The 22,067-nt window shown below is 32.7% G+C and overlaps 2 protein-coding genes across 2 annotated transcripts; one reads left to right on the plus strand and one right to left on the minus strand.

Annotated features, from left to right (window-relative positions):
* The first annotated feature begins 15,336 nt into the window (after positions 1-15,336).
* Positions 15,337-17,258, plus strand: LOC130985507 (uncharacterized). The gene is made up of 3 exons (XM_057908506.1): positions 15,337-15,725; positions 16,042-16,264; positions 16,558-17,258. The coding sequence occupies exons 1-3, from the start codon at positions 15,480-15,482 to the stop codon at positions 16,971-16,973; spliced, it is 885 nt and encodes a 294-aa protein (XP_057764489.1). The 5' UTR covers positions 15,337-15,479; the 3' UTR covers positions 16,974-17,258.
* Positions 17,259-18,330: 1,072 nt separating this feature from the next.
* LOC130985508 (L-type lectin-domain containing receptor kinase VII.1-like) lies at positions 18,331-20,773 on the minus strand. Its single transcript, XM_057908507.1, has one exon. It carries the CDS (start codon positions 20,573-20,575, stop codon positions 18,512-18,514), a length of 2,064 nt encoding a protein of 687 aa, XP_057764490.1. The 5' UTR covers positions 20,576-20,773; the 3' UTR covers positions 18,331-18,511.
* Between the last annotated feature and the right edge of the window lie 1,294 nt (positions 20,774-22,067).

Here is a 22,067-nt window from a genome sequence, read left to right on the forward strand (position 1 = left end):
AAAAGGAAATGTGACGGCTCGAAGAAATGAAAATTTTCTATGGTCGAAAGCATTTGCTCGTCTTTGTGGTGTCAGTTGTGAGTAGTGACTAGTGAGTATACTTATAATTTTCCACTTTTAAGTTAATTTTAGTAGAATTGATATGTGGTTCCTTATTACTGACATTGTCATGTCGATATCGATCGATATCGTCTTGAAATAATAAAAAAGAAGTAGTGTTCGCTGTCCATCAACTAATCCATGGACCATAAAGATAAAACGCTGCAAAACTAATACTGCGACCGAGCAAATATAATCGAAACCGATTCAAATTAAAATATGATTCGATTCTTTTAATTTTTAAATTTTGCTCGATTTGATATTTTGAAAAAAAATTCGATTTTACGGTTGGATTCGATTTGATTCTACAAAAACTGAATAAAATCAAAAATCAAATTATATTTATTTAATATATACATATATACCGTGAGGACACATCTTAAAATAAGAAATAAGAGCAATTTTTAATATATGAATTTTATGTAGAACACGTATGAATTCGTTGTATAAATGTATGAATTGTGAAAAATAATTTTTTGTTAGCTTTGGGATTCGAATACAAGACCATAAATCCATCCAACAGGATTACAAATCAACCGTAGATCTTGATAATCTAAAGGCTGAAAATGATTCTTATATATATATATATATATATATATATATATATATATATATATATATATATATATAGGGACGGATCCGGGGGGACTAGAGCCCCCTCCCAAATTTTGAGTTTTTTTTTAAATATATATAGATATATGTTTATACCTATTATAAAATAATTTTGTTTTATAAAAGAGTATTTGGTTATTATATTCTCTCATATATATACTTATTTTAAGGATAATTCTGTTATTTAAAACTATATAATCTATGAAATATTGTTTGTTATTATTACTATTATACTTGTCTTTTAATAAAAAATGCCTAATATGTATGAAATGCTAAAAAAATTTATAATGTATTGAAACTAATTTGTAATATATAGAAAATATATAATCTATGAACATGTTGTTTGTTATTATTATTATTATGCTTGCTTTTTAATAAAAAATGTCTTAAATATACGGAATGTCCAAAAAAAGTTTTGTAATATATTGAAACTATATAATCTATAAAAATATTGTTCGTTATTATTAGTATTATGCTCGTATTTTAATAAAAAAAATACCTTAAATATACAGAATGCCCATAAAAATTTCTCGGGGGCAAAAATCGGATGAACATCCCTTATACTCCTTAATTCGGTCAGGAGTGGAGCTTCCACTTATTTCTTTATATTTGGTAATTTATAAGCTCAATCTTAATTTATTTTGTATATTCTTAATTTTGAAAAATTATTTAATTAATAATCATGTTAATATTGAATATGTGGTAATAGTTATTTTTTTATAATCAAAATAACACCTGAATCAATGACCGATCGCCATGAAATTAGAGCCTAATGTATATTTTGCACTAAATGAAATTTTTAATAGTTGGTAGTCCATCGTCATTCACCTCGAATGTAGTTAAAATCACGCTTAAAAATTGATGTCGTTGCACTAATTTTGAAGTGTGATTCCAATCATATTGGTGGTTCAATAAGGATATGCTATCTACCGTTAAAAATCCCCTTAAATGTAGAATTGACGTTGTATTTACTAATTCACGTAAGTTCAGATTCAACACTCCGACGATCGAAAAAAAATTGAAGGGACGAAATTATAAAAATTAAAAAAGTGGTGATTTAATTTGCAACAATTCAAAAGTTGCGTTAAAATTGCAATCTTGAACTAGTTCGACTTCGTGATTTTATTTGCCAAAATTCCTTTCATTTTTTCAAACTATTTATTTTTTTAAGATTTCATCGTCTCCAACACACACGCACAAAATATGTCAAAGGGTATTTTATTTATAACTTACATTTTACTCATTTTAATCTTTCATTTAAAATAACAACCAAATTATATTTCAAAGTTTACTATAGCCCTCAACAACGCACGACGAAACTCGTTCTCCATCTCCATGTTGACACTTAGGGCTGTAAACGAGCCGAGCCGAGCCGAATACAAGAAGGCTCGAGCTCGGCTCATTTAAGTATTAGGGTGTTTGAGCTCGGCTCGAGCTCGATTCGAGCTTTTATCTTGATGATCGAGCTCGGCTCGTCACCCACATACTAAGCTCGAGCTCGGTTCGAGTTCGGCTCGGGTGATGCTCGATAATGTCGAATTCGAGCTTGAGCTCGAGCTCGGCTCGTTAGATGTTCGTATATATGATGTTCAAGCTCGAATTTGTTATAAATTTAAGAAAATCTTCTTAATTAATATGTTATTCGAGTTCAAGTTCGACTCGTTTAAGGCTCGTGTAATAACTCGATTGAAGACTCGACTGAAGGTTCGTGAACAGGCTAGCGAACATGTTCGCGAGCTCAACGAGCTGAGCACTGTCAGGCTCAAGCTTAGCTCAATAAAAATTTCGAGCTCGGAATCAGGCTCGAGCTCGGCTCGTTTATTATCGAATCGAGCTCCGAACGAGCTTTTTTCGAGCCGAATCTCGAATAGCTCGCGAGTAGCTCTGTTCATTTACAGCCCTATTGACACTAGAAAGAGATAATCAAGTGTGCATTAATTATTGTAGTGCATCCTAGTAAAAATTTGTGTTAGTCATTTTATGACAAGCTCATTTTCCTACGAGTAGCGCCATTCAAATCTGGGCACGTGCACTTGTCGTAATGGGCGCTTTGAGGCGTGCTTATATTGAGGAGGCTTTAGTTTTTACAAAAAGTGACTCGTGAAAATGGCTCGATAACGGTCCAAGTGGTTCGGTCGCGGCTCGCGCTAGACTTAGTTCAGTGTGTACGTGAACGAGCGACGTGCGAACATGCGGTTGCACATACAGTTGGCATTTAGGTGGCACGTCCTTGACCTAGGCACATTGAATTGACACGTCGGTCCAACCCAGGGTCAGGGCTCGCATCTGTTTGGGTCCAACAGTTAAGAGTTGTTTAAAATTCGTACCTTTCGAGTCAACCACTTCCTCCTATAGATAGACAGGGCCGGTCCTGTATCTCACAGGGCCCTAAGCAAAAATTAAAAAATAGGCCCTTATAATTTTTTTTATATCGATAAAACAACAATAATATATTAACACAAACTTTTTCAACCAATTATTCAAAAGAGTTTTCAATCAAAAGAGAAGAAAAGATAAATTATTAAGAATTCAACATTAACGGTATGATCTAAATGAAGAAAAGAACTTTCATAAGACAAAGCTATGTAAATAAATACTTTATAATATGGTTCACCATAGTAGCAGTATTGAATATATCTAGCAAGGATAAAAAGGACAAAAATATTAGAATTTTAGAAAAAATAAATAATATGAAATATTGATAGAACATACAATAAAAATTAGTTCAAAATAAAGATATGTTTCTTACTTTATCTAAATACAACACGTATTACAGTTTTAGAGGCAAATGTATTTATCAAGTTTGTAATCTAACTGATCAACCAATTTTCTTTCAATTGATAACATAACCAAACCATTCAACCCGTCTTGCGATATAGTTTATCGTAGATTCACTTTTTATTAGAATATCTTTTCAGTTACTGCATATATTTTTGGAATACTATTTGTTAAACAAAAATAATTATATATATATATATATATATATATATATATATATATATATATATATATATAAAATTGGGCCCCAGCATGTCAGATCATGTTCCTTCAACATGCAGTTTCGATCATCTTCGAATTATATGTTTCATATAGTTCGTTGTAACATCAACACGTGGTATAACATCTCGATTTCATCTTATCTTGGGGACATATGTTGTGGACCGCGAGCATTATGTAGCCGAGCATTATAATCTTACGAAGAAAAGTCTAACTCTTTCCTTACCTTGTTGTTTTAGATAACATTATTATTTTTATTTCGTTTTAATAATTTTATTTTTGTCTATATATTGATTGTCTGCTACAATATTTTCAACACTTACCACCTTATACAACAATGTCATGAATAGACCAAACTTGATCTGTGTGTTGCGGTTGCAAGCAGTTCACTCTGACCTAATCCTAAAATTATTTTGTTCGTCATCATGATCGATGGCATCATACACTCTTCCAATGCGGCCACTCGTTACCAGCATCTCCCAACGACGCAGACAAAGTTTTGATTAATAGTGAACAATTTATGTTAACCGTTTTGCTAAGCTCTTGATCTCTCTTATGGGATTGTTTTGATTGGGTTGCGTTTCACGGTGATTATGATTTCAATTAGTTTTTTTTAATTACAAGATGTATCTATTATATAATCAAATAAGTCATCCAAACGTAAATGGGACCTCTACACTACAGAAACGTGGGAAAACAACCGCATGCAGGCTCTAAACCACATAAAGGTAGAAAAATAATCGCATGCAGGCGGGACCACTACCCACACAAAGATGGAAAAACTGCATCGCACGCAAGTGAAATTAAATCCAAGACCTCTCATAAAGAAGTTTGGGTGCCTCTTGTCGAAACCTTTTCATAAAAAAAAATGTTGAAACTTATCCAAAGCTCTTGCCGGATTTATCACATAATTTTTTCGGGTTAGCGGCTACAATAAAATTTGAAATTGAATTTAATTATGAAAAGAACTATCTTTAATTTGAAGCTATAGATTATATGATAAAAATAAAAAAATATAATTATTTTTTATTTATTTAATAAGGATGAATAGAATTATCCTATATTAAATTAAACTCGCCCCGATAATAAACAGACTTTTACACCCTAACTTGGACTTCTCACAAACTGTCCATAATCGTTTCGATTGGGCCGCTGTTTGTTATGATATATACTATATACTAATACTAGTGTACATGATTTCTACCAACTTAAAAATCAGAAATATAGATTAACGTTGCAGGGCTGCATGCAGATATTAAAGTGATGGTGTTACGGTTTTTTTATAATTGTATAGAAATATTTTTATTAAGGTAATGGGTTTAAACAAAATGCAAAGTTGTATTGATAATGAAGCAATGTTAATTGTAAGAATCAATCAACAGAAAACTAAAAGAAGATGGAGAGTAATAATTCATCATTGATGGGTCTCTTTTCAAAAAAGGAATTTCAGCGCATTGTAATCATCTCTTTTTCTTAATTTCTTAATTTCTTTTTCTTTAATTATCATCTTTTTTTTTTGTTTTATTTCTTTTTAAAATGTAAAATTCGACTAATCATAAAATATTTAATATACATATCAAATTAAAGATCACAATAAAGTTTAATTGGATATATTTTATGTAAATATTATATTTTAAAATGTAAAAATTTATATTTATTTAAAGATTAAAATTTTAAAAAATTCTCTCTCCTCATTCATCTTTTTTTGAAATAAATTCTTTTTATTTTTATTTTTTAAATTCCTTTTGCCTTTCCATAATATCATCTTTTTATTATTGTGATTTTTTTAAAATTTTTTTCAATATTCAGCTCAAATATATTCAATTAAAATTATTTATTATTAATTATTATAATTATAAATATGACAATTGAGTTGGTATCAATTTTATACAAATATAGAATATAAAAAAAATTCTCGTCTATACGGGTGCAAATTTGCTAGTTAGGGAATGCATCGTTTTATATAGATTAACTACAATTAAATGAATTCCCGATCAAAAAACGATCCTCGGCTTCCAAATAAAGATTTTCAACTCAACCCAATATAAAAATCATAGGGCTGGACCAAATACGATTTAGATCAAAGCCCATTATACCAGCATAATTTCACGACGGACAAATTCCAAAATTACAAAGAAAGTAGTTTATTGGATTCTATCTGGTTATGATCCTAAACTAAAGGATTTTTATATATACCGTTTGTAAAACAAAAACGAAAAAGAGAAAAATCCAAGCACTTTTGCGAATTTGTTTTTGTAGACAAATTTCCAATTTTGAAATAGTTTTAATATTTAGTTGCTATTTTGGAGATACTGAGAATTCGATGAAAATTACATGAACGTTCATCGTGTACTAAATGTACTAGCACTTGCACCACGTGTAATGCACGAAAAATATTTTTATATTCTATATTTATATAAAATTGATACCAACTCAATTATCATATTTATAAATGTAATAAAAAATTAATTTTAACTATATATATTTGAGTTGAATATTAAAAAATAAAGAAGAACTCATAATATTAAAAATTGATATTATGAAAAAGCAAAAAAAATAAGAAAATAAAATAAGTTAAAAGAAAAAAAATGAAAATAAAAAAGAATTGAAAAATAGATTTATTCAAAAAAGGATGAGAGATGAGAGATAATTTGGTTAGAATAATTTTAGAAAAGAAATAAAAAAAAATAAGAAGATAAAGAAAACATATGGAGTAGTTTACAAATACATCTTTAATTTTATTATAATTACGAAATTGTCACTCAATATTAAGATTTATTTTAAACTGAAAGTTGCATTTTTAATATATTGTAGATTACTTGGTAAAAATTTAATAGAATATATATGTAATATGTAAATCATTATCCAGTACTATGATGTATTAAAATTATATTATATAATTACTAATTATTATAATTATGATTTGTATTGTTAAAGTAAAATTTATACTCTATTATATTGTCATTATGTAGACATGTCATAGTTGCCTCAGATGTTCTTCTCTGAGAATATGTGTCAGTCTCTTCGGATGTTTTAAGCTGCAGTTGAGATATTCAATGCCTTCATACTTGCGAATTTAGCAGATATCTTTGAGTATATAGAATCATAAAAATCTGTATAATATTTTTGAATTTTTATATACCAAACAAAATATTTTAGTGTTATAGATATATAATTATATACCCTAATCAGTACAAATTACCCGTAATATACTAGCCTCAAGCGTATGAGCATTATTTTTATAAAATACTTGATTGTGTCTAATTTTTTAATTATTTTTTACATTTTCTTGTAGCTACTTTATTATAATATTTTTGCATGTATTATATTTCTCGATATTGTGTTGCACCATAAAATCGTTCATGATTTAGACAATCCTTGTATTATCCTTCAACAAGCATGCCATATCTAATGTCTTAGCATAATTTGAGAAATTTGTAATTTGTGCCTAACGAAATATCATTGAGTTATACAAGATCACTATAACATTTGTAGGAAGAAAAATCATAACGTTGTACGTATTTTATTGTTTTAAACGAAAATATGGTGTATATTTTCTTAGAGGGATATAAACTTCGCGTATGCATATGTTTAATTTAGAAAATAATCGACGCATGAAAACGAAATGAAATAGAACTGAAACCAATCCGGTTGTACACTTCACATCAATTTTGTTCATTTTATTTATTTTTTACAAGATTTCACATCAAATTTCTTCTTTTTATTTATATATTACAAGACGTCACGGCGTCAAGCTTTATGTACATATTTTAACTATCCTTTTGCAGCGGGCCGGTATGCGTCAAATATTACAGATAAGATTACTGCAACGCTACACGGTCCCCCCCACCCCACCCCTAATTGTAATTATCACTTCTTAATTATTTATATTATCAGTCATTTTAGGATTATTACCTTTTTACACTTTTCTGCTTCACTTGGCAAAAGTATATTATTTAAGTTGAACTTTTCAATCCACCATGGGAATAACTAATATACATTTCCTTTTCCAACTTCAATAATTCATATACATCTTTCTTTAATTCTTTCTAATCGAGTGCTTAATTATTTTAGGTTTCAACTTGTGTGATTCGGTAATTAACAATTGTAAGAAATATTGTGGTGGTTTACAAGAAATTAAATTCACACGAAAAATTACCAACGGATATTTTATATAAAAATTGAAGAAGCAGACCATATATCTACAACGGTTTATTCACAAATTAAATTAAAATAAGTTTTCCATAAATAAACATACATTCGAATTGATCTGATTTTCCTTGTAAGTACCCGCTTATCAACATATAATACCTATAAGTTTCACTTGTGTGTGTTGGTATAACGATATGTGGTAATTTTGAGTCTACTATTTTGCGGTTTTTAAATTTTTTATTTACTCGTGTAATTTATCAAAATCATGAGTAATTAATTTATTATTAATATTTTAGGTTTTTTACAAATTTTGTTTATTATTGAAGTCTAGCTAGCTAGTCAACTATATCCTCCTAGCTATGAACAATTTTGGTGTTGGATCTATCAAGCAATGTGAATATTATTAATTTTTTTATTCATTGATCTCTTTGTATTAACTTTTACTGAATTATTTAGGAGTACTTAATTTGTTTGATATAATTATCTTAAATACACGTGGATCCTCAAATAAACATTTTATTCAATCATTAAGAGTTTGAACATAATCTTACGATTTTTGTTACATCAAAATGATAGAAACCTAGCTATATGATTATATGAACACTACATAACGTTTTTGAGTTAGAGGATTTTTTAGGACAGTAACTTATGTTGATTTGGAAATTAGGACAAAAACTTTTGGACTTGTAAAAATAGGATACTAAATTTTTTTAGAGTAAAATAGGACACTAATTAATAAGCGTCGTAAAAATAGGACATTTTTCGGCCCAATAATTGGCCGAGAAATGTCCTGCGGATGCAACACTTATTAATTAGTGTCCTATTTTTCTCTAAAAAAAATTAATGTCCTATTTTTACAAATTTAAAAATTTTTATCCTAATTTCCAAATCAAACTAAATTACTGTCCTAAAAAACTCTCGAACTCTAACGTTTTTGGGTAAAACTAGTAGTAATAGTTTTGCGCCGAAGTAGGACTCAACGACTGATCTTAATTTGTGCCGTGAATAATTTGAAGTTGAATTTATTAGATGATAATCCTCCAGGCTAATAGTTTTTCTATATCATGAAAAAAAGATAATGGATTATTGGTGAGTTACTATAAATAAACTAATGGCCGAATTACATTTAAAAGTTGATTATATGGAATAATCAACCATAATAATCATTGGACTTTAAACCAAATCCACTCAACTAACAAAGCCAATAAAACATACTGACTTGAAATGCCGGCCTTTTTGTTGTGGCTTTTGCAATCAGGGAGCATTCATGGGTCAAAAAGTAGATTTGATGAAAATAGAATCGTATAACATATGTATATTTTTAATTATTAATTTGTTTTGTTGGTTAAATTATTTTGTTTCCTTTTAGATATTTAGGATTTTATTATAAATAAGAGCTTTATTTATATTTTATGGGAATCGAACTGATAGTTAAAATGTAGAGGGTGGGATTATTTCCATCTCGCAGTGTTCTTCCGGTATTCATGAGTGAATCAACGGATACGTATTCCGGTATATAGTGATTATCAACAGAGTTCGTATATTTATGAGTATCAAATATATTTCACGCTTCTACCTGCATCAAGATCAAAATTATTTATTATCCTTCGATCTCTAGGTAAACTCAACCCTTATATTAATCTTTATTTAAATTTGCACGAGAAGAGCCCTACTACCACAATACATAAATGTATTTTTGATAAAACTCAAGTTCAATATAATCCACAAATTAAGCTCCATAAGAGAAATAACAAGTCCTTTACGATGATAAAGGTGATGGATGAGAAAATTGGCATATTTATTTCATGGCACCAATTTTGGGGCAGAGAAGTTAGGAGTGAGTAATGAATGATGTGTGAGGATAAGGCATATTTGTATTCGATATGCCACATTAAGCCAGCACACCACCATCACAATCACGTGTGCAGTTATTATTTTATCTTGGACAGCCTGTCCATTTTTGTAATAAAAATCGTATTCAAATCATGATGATCATATACCATCAGATTTCGTTCTCTCCTTTTCTTTTCTATATACAATATACATCAGATTATCGTTTCATCTTTTACGTTTTTTTTATTCCAATTGTCACGTTATGACAACGGATCAAATTTACATAACAAAGAAATGATTTACATTATCTATGCAATACAAGTATATACATAGATAAAGATATAAAGAAATGGGTTCAAGCTGTTAGGTATGTAAAAATACTAAATACAACCAACTTGATATGTATTTAGTGATCTTGAAAATCATCCAATTAAAATGATTTAGTGTTTGGACCACTCTGTTGCCAATTAAACTGAGACATCAGAAATTTATGCTGAAGATATTCCATTACTACGAAATATTGCATAGGGTGAGAGTGGTTTCAGGCTTAATATAATTTATCTTACAACCAAGAGGGAAATAATGTTCTTCGTCACTCTCCAATCAATTCTCGAAATTGACGTTATTTCTAAAAAGTCACTATCCAAGAAAAAGAGAAAACAAATAGTACAATTTTTACGTTTTGATAAGAGCATCTTACACTATCAATTTTATTAAAATTATATACATTTTTCAGATTTTACAATTGGATACACAATTTTGAAACTTTTAAACCAGAATGCATGGCACCTAATATTGATTTATTTTTTGTATCGACTAGAATAAATTATAAATTAAATTGTAGAAATTCCAAAATACCATTTTCTTTCTTTTGACAACCACGGTTTTAAAACACTTTTAATTTTCCCTAAAAAAAAACACTTTTAATTAGTACTTATATAGCTCAGTTGGTGATCGATATTTTCTTCTTCATTTGGGGAAAATTAACCTTTCATAACTACAACAGACAAAAAGCTGAGCCAGCATGAAATATTAATATTAATTTGGATCAACAACACCAGACACCAGTGTAGGATGTAGTAACTGTGAGGGGAAAATCTATTAGTTATATATATAAGGTTAGATTCTATTAAAAAAACCCCTTAAGAGTAAAATGTGATATTTTCTTCTTCATTTGGGGAAAATTAACCTTTCATAACTACAACAGACAAAAAGCTGAGCCAGCATGAAATATTAATATTAATTTGGATCAACAACACCAGTGTAGGATGTAGTAACTGTGAGGGGAAAATCTATTAGTTATATATATAAGGTTAGATTCTATTAAAAAAACCCCTTAAGAGTAAAATGTGATATTTTCTTCTTCATTTGGGGAAAATTAACCTTTCATAACTACAACAGACAAAAAGCTGAGCCAGCATGAAATATTAATATTAATTTGGATCAACAACACCAGTGTAGGATGTAGTAACTGTGAGGGGAAAATCTATTAGTTATATATATAAGGTTAGATTCTATTAAAAAAACCCCTTAAGAGTAAAATGTAAGAAGGTATCTCTCCCATTGATTTACAAGGATCTAACGGTTCATAAATAATAGACGAAATCAATTTATTGATAAAAAATTATACTGCAATTGAATTTTATAATAAAAAAGGATATATGCGTCATTTACGTTCGTTAGTATTTATAAGGTAAGTTTCATCAAATCCCCATTTTTTCGCACCGATCATATGGGGATTTCAGCGAATTTTTTATCTTTACACATATATTAGCAACTACAGTTATTCTTTATCCTAGATGATACAATTTATTTATACCTCTTAATTTTATATTTATTTTCAACTTATTACTAGATCACCCTCGGCACGATGCACAGTAATAGTTATAGCCGAAAAAAATATAACTAACTTAAAGAAAATAAACAAAAACTAAATATATATTGATTTAGTGTTTCTTAAAATAAATTATAATATAATATGATATTATTTATAATTACATAATATCTTATTAATATGAATTAATCAAAATGAACTTGACATCTCTAAGGCTGAAAATGAAGACAGTTTCAAAGTTATACAACTTGAATTTGTAGAATCCTTTTCAGCGTACCAACACATAGTCACTCTCAGTCTCACCCACTGACCCACCTACCTCTAAAAATATGGAAAGTTGTCTCACAAACATACTCACTTATTTTTATTTTATCTCAGTAATTTCTCTCCGTCACACAAACTCACTTTTTATTTTTTATAATTAGATAAACTCACTTGTTTTTATTTTATCTCTATCTCTAAATTATATGAAGCATTTTCTTTGATAATCGTATATGCATTAAAATTTCGTTTTTATCACTGTACTATGTTCTTTCTAATTAACTATATTAATAATTATATTTTGGATGGATAAATAAGAGTATAAGACCACACATAAAAGTAAGCTAAACTCGTGTGCCTTTTCAAATACATTAATAATTTAATTAAATGCACTGATCTTATATGTTTGAAAAAATGAGGGAGGATGGTTTTAAATGAGGGGGCTACTTAATATATTGAACTATTATATTTTTGTGTTTTATATAATACGTGACAATTATGTCATATATATGCTACATATATACACACACACAAATGTAGCGGTGGCGTAATTTATAGTATAAGTATATATAATTAGTATGCATATGTATTATTCTTTTATTTTTATTATTTTGTTATAATTGCTATTATTATCAATAATAATAATAATAGTAGTAATAAATAACAACGATATTAATAATAATATGATGGTAGTTTTTTTTTTGATAGGAAAAGAAATATATTATAGCATAAACGAAAGGTACCAGGGGTACCGAAGAACGATTACAGCAGCCAACAAGAAAGCTTACAGTTCATCCAACAAGCCAAGCTCACATCAACCTCAATAATATGATGGTAGTAGTAGTAGTAGTAATAGTAATGGAAGGATTGTGGGAAAAAAAGAATCCAATTAATATAAAGTTGTAAGTGGGAAAAAGAGAAAGTTCAAATAATGGAATTATATATCCGAACTTAAAAATGATAGGAAAAATAAATTGAAAAATGACAATCAAACGTTCACTAAAAGAATCACGAGCCCTTATTCATTTTCTCTTTTTTTATTCTCCCAATCAAAGGCCCCTAACTATATATGAATTAAGTTTAAGATGCATGTATCCGAAAATAAACTTATTTAACCCTGCTTTACTCGTATATTGAATTTGTGACCTCATATATAATTCTGGACTTGAGTGTAATAAATAAACCAGCTCATAAATAGATGGGATGGAGTCTCATAAAGGCTCACATGTATAAAAATACTTCCTCCACCTCATTCATAATGTCTTAATTTCTTTATTGGGACGGTCATGTTCCATTTATAATGCCTCAATCCAAAAATGAAATAAGTTACTTATTTACCATTTTTATCTCTCTCCTTACTTACTTTATTTCTCTCTTACTTTTTCGCTATTTTCTTTATTTATTTCATTATTTACTTTATCTACATTTTCTTAATTTGTGTGTTTTTAATTTTTTTTTTGAAACATTATACTTGAGATGGAGGAAGTATCAATTTAGCATACATACTTATTTCATTCTGCCTCATGATACTTTATTTTATTCTGTTTTAATAGGCCATGCTCTTGAAAGGCTGGGACTGCAGGTTGTCTTAAAAACAGTAGGAGAAAATAAATAATTTTCTTTTAGAAGAAAAGATGTAATGTCACAATATTACTCTAAATCCTGGCTGTATTATTTGGACATATAATACTGAGTTATACCTGCTCGCACTTAACAAGCTTATCACATTCAGTCATTCACACCACTATGTAATTATTATTACTATCATTGTTATATATAACAACTACATGTGTTTGATATAAATCCTAAGCCTAATTTCATTGACCTACTCAACCTTCTCAAATTTTAATAAATTCCATTTATTCAGGGTCCAGTCATCGGACCATCAATTTGTCCTTATTTAATTTCTAAGCATTCATTAAACAAATTATAAAGTAAATTAAAACAACATATGTATGCCAGTTGCTTCTATAATATTGTCGATGTCTATATCTCATTTCTACATGGATGAACACGTTTTCTTTTTGGACATGCAATAGAATATCGGTTTTATTAATACGTGACTTGTATACTGTAGTGATAGTATATCTTTTTAATAAGTACTTCATAGTGATGGTTACGTTTATTTTTTAAATGGGATGTTGGTTTGTTTCAAGAATAAATAAATACTCCCTCCGTCCCATAAAGCGTTACACAGTTTTTTCTTGGTCTGTTCCACGAAGCATGACACGTTTCTAAAAATGACAAAAAATTTACCCTTTATACACATTTTCACTTTTTCACCTACCACACTTAACACATAAAATACCAATTTTTTTAATTCTCGTGCCGAAAAGAAGTGTGTCATGCTTCATGGGACGGAGGGAGTATTAACTTAAGACGCTGAATTTTATCACTGCACCGATGCATGCACATAACATGCAGATGGGATCCTCTGTCCTACTATTTTGTATGTACCACCGTGTACCACTCTTAATTTATCTATTTTATAATTTTTTTATAGAAATAAAAAAACATTATTATATTATGAACTCTAATTAATATTTATAACTAAAAAATGAAATTTTAAAAAATTATATACCCTAACTTTGAATTAATGAACCCAAATAATCAATTATTAATTCAAATAAATATAAAAAAAATAATTATAAACCCTAATGGGATGAATGAACCCTTGTTAATTATCTTTTTATAATATTAAAGCATAATAAATTAAAATTAAAGAAAATATAATTAAAAATTATAATTAATTAAGAGTGGTACACGGTGGTACACAAAATAGTGGGACAGATGATCCCATGTGCATAACATAATAGAGTATTGATTATGGTTAATGCTACTCGTAATCTTATAATTTTAAGTGTTTTTCATTTTTTCAATATTCGAAACAATTACTGTTTCCAAGGAGTACAAAGCGAACAATAACTTTCAACCAAATGATAATGTAATTCCTAATTCAAAATGCTAAATTACTGCCAAATTAGAATGGGATTAGCATTATCCATAATTTCAGTAACAAAAGCAAAACTCGAAACCGAAAACAAATAATTTCCAACCACCGTATAATTTTGTCTCGGACAAACATCCAACATTCCGTAGCAACTCAATCCGGAAAAATGATTGATGGCTGAAATGACTAAAATAGCCCTTGTCGGGTATCCAGATATGTGGCAACACTGAGGGGTAATCCTGGAACCTAGATGGGAGATGCAAAAAACCATTAACCTGGCGCCGCGTAAGTAGTGACAATGATTTTAGGTGCTGGCCCCAGCTGGTGAGATAAACCCGAGAAATGGACGTCTCAGATTGCTCCCACGTCACATTAATCCAAAATGTGGTGGGCCAGGGCCCACGGGATTAGGATAGAATAGCAACAGATATCAAATTAAAAATTAATTTTAGAATATTCGAGTATATCCAAAGGCTTCCTCACCGATCGCATTATTGCCCCACACTGACGTGGATCCTCTCTGTCTGGTCTACCAACTTGGACCATTCGACTCGGGCAACATTAACTTGTGGAGGGATCCATGATAAGCATGTGCACCCCCGCTTCTTTTTCCACGTAAGCTAATTGGCCCCACATCTCGGGTATATAAAAGCCACTTCCAAGGATCGTTGAAAATCACAAATCTTTATTAACCAAACATAAAATACAATTTGTAGGGTTTGGCTGGTAAAAAAGCGAGAAATGGCCAGAGTTTCTAAAAACCACAGGATTTTGACGTGCGACGGCCGGGAATCTGAGTTTTCCGCCGAAACGACTATCAATTTATCCGACGACACCGTCTTCCAGTTCCTCAGCGAAGAATGCGAAGGCTTGAGTAGCATATTCGACGATGATGCAGACGACGTTGAGAAAGAAAATCAAAATGATAATGAAATTCGAGGCGCAGAAGACGACAATTTTTGGGAAACTCAACATCAATTATTGCAAGTAAGTTTTTTTGGAAATTCTCTTTTTGCCTCAATCGTTTGAAACAAAAAGTACAAATTCGTTCGTTGTTTTGAAGAATAATATAGGAATTCGAATTCGCGTTCCTTTAAAAATCTGTGAATTTGGTAAATTTTGAGTTAGAGCGGACGTTGATTTCATTTGTTTCCTAGCCTGTACAAAATTGAGATGCAATATTTTGTTTGAATTTAAGGTGAATGATCAAATCAAGGCATTTGAATTGTTTGCCTAATTTAGCATATCTTTTGGATCGTGAACGGCTGAACCTAATCAATGTTGATGTCTGTATCTTGTGCAGTCTACGATATGCAGAACGAGTTCTTTGGAATCTAGAATCCGAAATATCAGCAAAGAAGCACTAAAAGAAGCAGAACAGTCCGGCGGCGTTTGCGAATGCGGCAGACCTGCCGACGGTTGCCGGAAATGCCTAATGGCGGAGATGTGCCGCCGCCTCCAGAATGCGGGGTTTAATAGTGCAATTTGCAAGTCCAAGTGGAAGAGCTCGCCCGATATTCCTTCAGGTAATTTTATATTACTGACTTTAATTTGGAGACGTATGAAACCTGCAAAATTATAATAACCAGATAAATATTAATGTTATAATCAAACTGCAAGCTGGTTTTGTTGTGATTACTCTTTGTTAATATATAGTCAATATTTAAATAACGATGTACACAAGAAACTACCTGTTCCAGATAAAGTAAAAAAAGTAATCACGTGCAACTTGTTTTCTCTAGTTTCTTCCACACAAAATATGAGTTGGGGTGTTATGAATTTGATGAAAGAAATAACATTTGGGGCATGGTTGGTGCAGGGGAACACACGTTCTTGGATGTAATCGAGGGGTCGAATCCGAAGAAAGAAGTTCGGGTGATCATCGAGTTGAATTTCCGAGGGCAATTCGAGATGGCGCGAGCAAACGAAGAGTACAACAAATTAGTGAAGAAGCTGCCGGAGATATTCGTGGGGAAGATGGAGAGGCTGCTGGCCGTGCTAAAGATCGTGTGCGGAGCCGCCAAGAGGTGCATGAAGGAGAAGAAGATGCACATGGCGCCGTGGAGAAAGCATCGCTACATGCAAGCTAAGTGGCTCAGAACTTGCGAGCGCTTGTCGTCCACGCAAACATTCTCCTCGGGCTACTCCGGCCGCCCCGCCCGCCCCGGGAAATCCTTGCTCACCGTCGACTTGATGATGGAGAATCTGCATAGACCCGTTGTTGCAGTCGTATGAAATTCCGAGTGTTTTTACCTTTTTGCCCTTTTGTTTTTCCTTTTTGCCTGTGCCATCCCTTTCTCGCGAGATATATATATTAATAGTTGAGTGAGGATCGCAACAAAAGGTCCTGCTTCGAAGATGAGTCTCGACTTGTATTTTTGTATTTGCAGTACTAACTAATGTAATGAAAAAAAGGGGGCAATCATGTACATAAAAGCTTTGTAAAAAATGAGAGCCTACTAAGAACGACGTCATCGAAACTATGGAAATTAATAAAATTTTCCTTTACACTTAGTTAAACAAGATGTTAGTACAACAGAAGCAATTTCAGAAAGAGTTGATGGATTTTACTAAGTTACTTCGGAGACTCATGGTCAAACTAGATCTTTGTTTTTTTGAGAGGGAGAGGGTCAAACTTGATCTAAAAAAACATAAACTCAGAAGATTAATGCTGTAAGATGTATTAGGCCCATTGTATATTCTTTTCGATGAGTCTAGTCAGTTAAATTTTTTATGACTAGAGAGGTACAAGTGTGGACCTCAATTAGTGAAAAATTTATCTTTGGATAGTTGACTTGATGAGATAAATATTTATTTGGTCCCAATATATATAGATTTATTTTATATGATGATTCATTTAGAATATGAATATGTTATAGTACTCTCTCCGTCCCGCGAGTCTTGACACGTTTGGGTTCGGCACGAGAATTAAGGAGTTGTAGATTAGTGTTTTAAGTGTGTAATTAATAAAGTATAAAATTGATAAAGTAGGAGAGAGAAGGTAGTAAAAGTGATAAAGTATGAAAGAGAATATAATAAATGTGATAAAGTAGGAGAGAGAAGGTAATAATTATTGCCCAAAAAGGAAACGTGTCAAGATTCGTGGGACAGCCCAAAAAGGAAAACGTGTCAAGATTCGTGGGACGGAGGGAGTAGTATTTAATTATGTTATATACCAGCGGATTGCGCCTTTTTTTCAGCCACATGAAGGGCTTGTTAGTAATGGGCCTTGGAATATACAGACCAACGAACTGGTTGGCTGAAAACTGCACTGATTAATTGGATTTTAAAGCAATTAAATCCGGAACTTAGCCCAAAAGAGCCGAAAAAAAAAAAAAAAAAACAGAAAACATCGGCGGCCGGTCATGTCTGGGCCAACAACAATCAAAACAAATGAACCAAAATATTGAAAATGTGAAGTAAAGTGGCAACCTTGATGATTAGCCACAATTAAGTAATAAGGGGTTAGCTTAATTTTCAAGATTCATGGTGGTAACTTTTCTGTTTAAAAAAGTGAACACCTACTATGATCATTTTCGTGTGAAATGATTATTAAGCCTAATCACGAAGTCATGTTTCTCAAACAAACATATTGGGACACAAACTGTAATACTCCATTCATACACGTCCGTATAGCACCATATACACACTGTTTTATCTCGAAATTCAAAAATAGAAAAAAATTGTGTACAAGTAAGTATAAATATATCAAAAAAAAAAAAAAAAAAAAAAATCGATGATAGAAAATTGAAAATTTGTTGATGAACATATTGTCACCTAGCCTCCACAATAGTAGTGGACCAAGAGAGTGAGCCAGTAGTATTGGAGAAGCCCTTCCTGATGTCCTCATAGGTTGGGTGTGATAAAGTAGAGCCACTAGTGAAAATATTAGGATACATGGACCATAACTCATTGTTCTTCATCTTCTCCAATAGGTGCATCTCCATATCCTCCTCCATCTCCGATTCATTCACCTCACTCTTGCCTTCAAAAAACTTCACCACCTGCCTCATGCTCGGCCTAGCCTTGGGGTCCGGATGCGCGCACAGCAGCCCCAAATGAAGCACTCTCTCCACCTCCTCCTCCTCCTCTTCCTCATCCCCTCCACCCCTCAATGCCGCCGCCTTGACCAACTCCCCCCTCCCCAAGAGCTCCCACGCCCAATCCAGCAGCGGCGGCTCCCCTTCTCGAACCGGCCTTCTCCCACACATTACCTCCAACACCAGCACCCCATACCCGAACACGTCGGTCTGAGTGGATGCTCTGCCGCTCGTCACCACCTCGGGCGCCAAGTAGCCCACCGTCCCCACCACGCGCGTCGTCCCGGCCACCTTGTCGTGGTCGTGCATCCGGGCCAGCCCGAAATCGCCTAATCTCGCGTTCATTTCTTTATCAAGCAGCACGTTGCTGGACTTGATGTCTCTGTGCAGAACCTTGGCCTCCCAGCCGTGATGCAAGTATAGCAAACCTGAAGCAACTTGCTTTAGAATTCTTATCCTTTCTTGAAAACTCAGTTGCTTTTCCTCATCACATTCAAACACCAGTTTATCAAGACTCCCATTTTCCATATACTCGTACACGACAATGAGGCTGCCCTTTTCCTTCTTGCACCACCCTCGCAATCCCACCAAATTCCTATGTTTGAGGCGTCCCAGCGTCGAGATTTCTGCGAGGAACGCTCGGATTCCTTCGCCGCTGTCGAGGGAGATGCGCTTCACCGCGATCTCTGCGCCGCCGGGCAATGCGCCTTTGTAGACTTTCCCGTTTCCACCGATGCCGATCACGTTTGCTTCTGAGAAATTGTTGGTTGCTGATTCGATTTCTTGGTAACTTATTCTGTGGGGCCAATACTCCAATTCCCAATCTTCCATTTCTGCTCTTCTCCTCTTTATCTCTCTGTTCCTTTTAACTAACAAGAAACCAACAACGCAGCAAACGATCAAGGTAGATGACACCCCCGCTGCCAAACCTGCTTTGAAACCTCTGGTTTCATGAAATGGGGTTTTCGGAAGCTCGAAATTTGGCAAACCCGTTGTGATCAGACTCTCACTGAGCAAAGAATTGGTGTTGCTGAAACTCCAAGATAGAATCTTGTGGCTTTCAACCAGAGCTCCGGTAGATGCGGTGAATCCCACATACATTTCATCCTCCAAAACTCCGGAAAGATTGAGAGGAACACTGAGCAACGGTGTGTTAGGCCTTTTAATTCCGACCGGTGCCATGGTTACGTTGACGCTTCCGTCAACGTAATCAATCCAGACTTGGTAATTCTTGCCGTTGTTAAGAGGCGAGCTCTTGAACGAATTCGAGTCTTGGGGCCAATAGCCAGCTTCGTGGGACTGCACGGAGATGAGCGAATCGACGTCAACGCCGACGTGATTGTCATTGATATCTTGGAACTCTTCATTCTTGAAGACATCGAACTCGACGCCGAAGACGTGATTGTTAGAGTCGCCGTTGTTGGTGAAATTGAAGAGGCCGAGGTGCTGAGCGGAGCTGGAGCCGTCGATCCCGACGTGCGGCGAGAAGAGGAAGACTATGCCGTGGCCGGGCAGCTTGCCGGCGTAGGGCGCCATGGCGAAGATGAAGGAGGTGTGGAAGGGGAGAGGGAGGGAGGAATTGGGGAGCTTGGTGGGGATTTTGGAGGGGTAGAGCGCGCGTCCGATGTTGTAATTGGTGTCGTTGGTGAGTGTGAGGATGCGGGATTCGATGGTGGCGTTGCCGTAGAGGGAAACTTGGGATGGATCGAAGCCGTTGAAGAGGAAATCAACGGCGGAAGCGGCCGCGGTGAATGTTGCCAGTAGCAGGGGAAGAAGGTCGTAGCGGCGTTTCTTCATTGATGACGAGACTTGAGATTCATGGAAACAGTTGTTTGGGGAAATGGCAATGGAGGAGAGCCTAAATTGCTAAATGGGAAAGGAGAGGAATAGGTCGTCTTTACCTTAGCTGCCGTGCGCTGTTCTTGCTCTTCTTCCTTTATATATTTAAATTAAAAAGCTATAATACTCTGACTTTGGGAATTGTTTATGTTTTGAACCACATTAAACAACTTGAAATTTTTGTACTATTATAGCTGCTGCACGAAAAGACATGATACAATGAAAAAGATGGGAAAAATAAATAAATAAAACGCTTTAGTTTTCTTTATTTCAGAAAAATAAAAATAAAAATAAAAATAAAAATAAAAATAAAAATGTCGTTATTAGTGGTAGATCTCAAGGCTTTCAAAAACGAAATGGAGATACAATAAGTTGATATACAAATAGCATCCACTCATTTGAGTTTCTTAAATGTCAAACTTTATAGTACTTATGTATCAAATCACGGATTTGCATATACAAACATTATATCTATAGATATGAAACCTTTAGATAGGCTGATTTTTTTTTTGGAATAACATGTGTTGGAGAATCAACCTAATTACATAGTACTATGAATTTGAGGAATTGGAGTGGAGATCTTATCTATTGACATAAATGTTAAGTTGGTTTGAATATTCAGAGTCAAAGATGAGAGGAAGGCGGCGGCGGCGGTGGGCAAATATCCACTTCTTTCCCCACTGACACTTTGCTAAGACCAGCTCCAATAATTTGTACCAAATTCAAACCTAATTTGCAATAAGTATCACTTCAAATAATAATTTAAATTTAATTATTTACACTAAATATAAATTTAAAAGAATTGTTTATACCATCTCTCCACTTATTTATTTATTTTTCTCAATCATACATATATATTTCTTCTAAATTATACATTCATCCTAAAAAACTTTCATCTCTCTTGCTTCTCTATCACCGTGCATCTTCTTCATAATTCTAATTAACAACAGGGATAATTTATTCTACAATTTTCAAAAAGCTAAAAAGGTGAATGTGTCCATGTAGAAACACAAATATGCATTTCTATTGCCTTTGTATTAATTGTTCAAAAAGGGGCTCCAAATACATTTTGCTTTGCGATTTGCAGTAGTATTGGAACAAATTTCCTACTTTAAAATGAGTTTGGTAGTACTTCAATGATGTTAATATGTCATGATAATGGACTAAATTGTAGAAAAAAAGCTAATTTCATGAAAGTCAAAATATGTTAGTATGTGTATAATGGATTTAATTTCCATGTAGATTATAGGACATACTGGCTTATCAATATTAATCTCACAGTCACAGATTCATCACATACAAGACGGTGAAATTATATGGGTAAATTTGATATAGTCTGATTGTAGTGACTACTCTGTAATTAATTATTTGGCTTATTTAAATTTGAGAGATGGTAAGTATTACTGTCTATTTGCTGTTGCTATGGTGAAGCTGACATTTTATTCAAATT

The sequence above is a fragment of the Salvia miltiorrhiza genome, chromosome 5, assembly GCF_028751815.1.
Source record: "Salvia miltiorrhiza cultivar Shanhuang (shh) chromosome 5, IMPLAD_Smil_shh, whole genome shotgun sequence".
NCBI lineage: Eukaryota > Viridiplantae > Streptophyta > Magnoliopsida > Lamiales > Lamiaceae > Salvia > Salvia miltiorrhiza.

What these genes read in the sequence shown, in the direction of transcription:
- LOC130985508 (XM_057908507.1), bottom strand. Translation starts at nt 20,575, where the DNA reads ATGAAGAAACGCCGCTACGACCTTCTTCCCCTGCTACTGGCAACATTC.
- LOC130985507 (XM_057908506.1), top strand. Translation starts at nt 15,480, where the DNA reads ATGGCCAGAGTTTCTAAAAACCACAGGATTTTGACGTGCGACGGCCGG. An exon ending in CTCAACATCAATTATTGCAA is followed by an intron (nt 15,726 to 16,041) that starts GTAAGTTTTTTT and finishes TATCTTGTGCAG; the next exon opens with TCTACGATATGCAGAACGAG. An exon ending in CTCGCCCGATATTCCTTCAG is followed by an intron (nt 16,265 to 16,557) that starts GTAATTTTATAT and finishes TGGTTGGTGCAG; the next exon opens with GGGAACACACGTTCTTGGAT.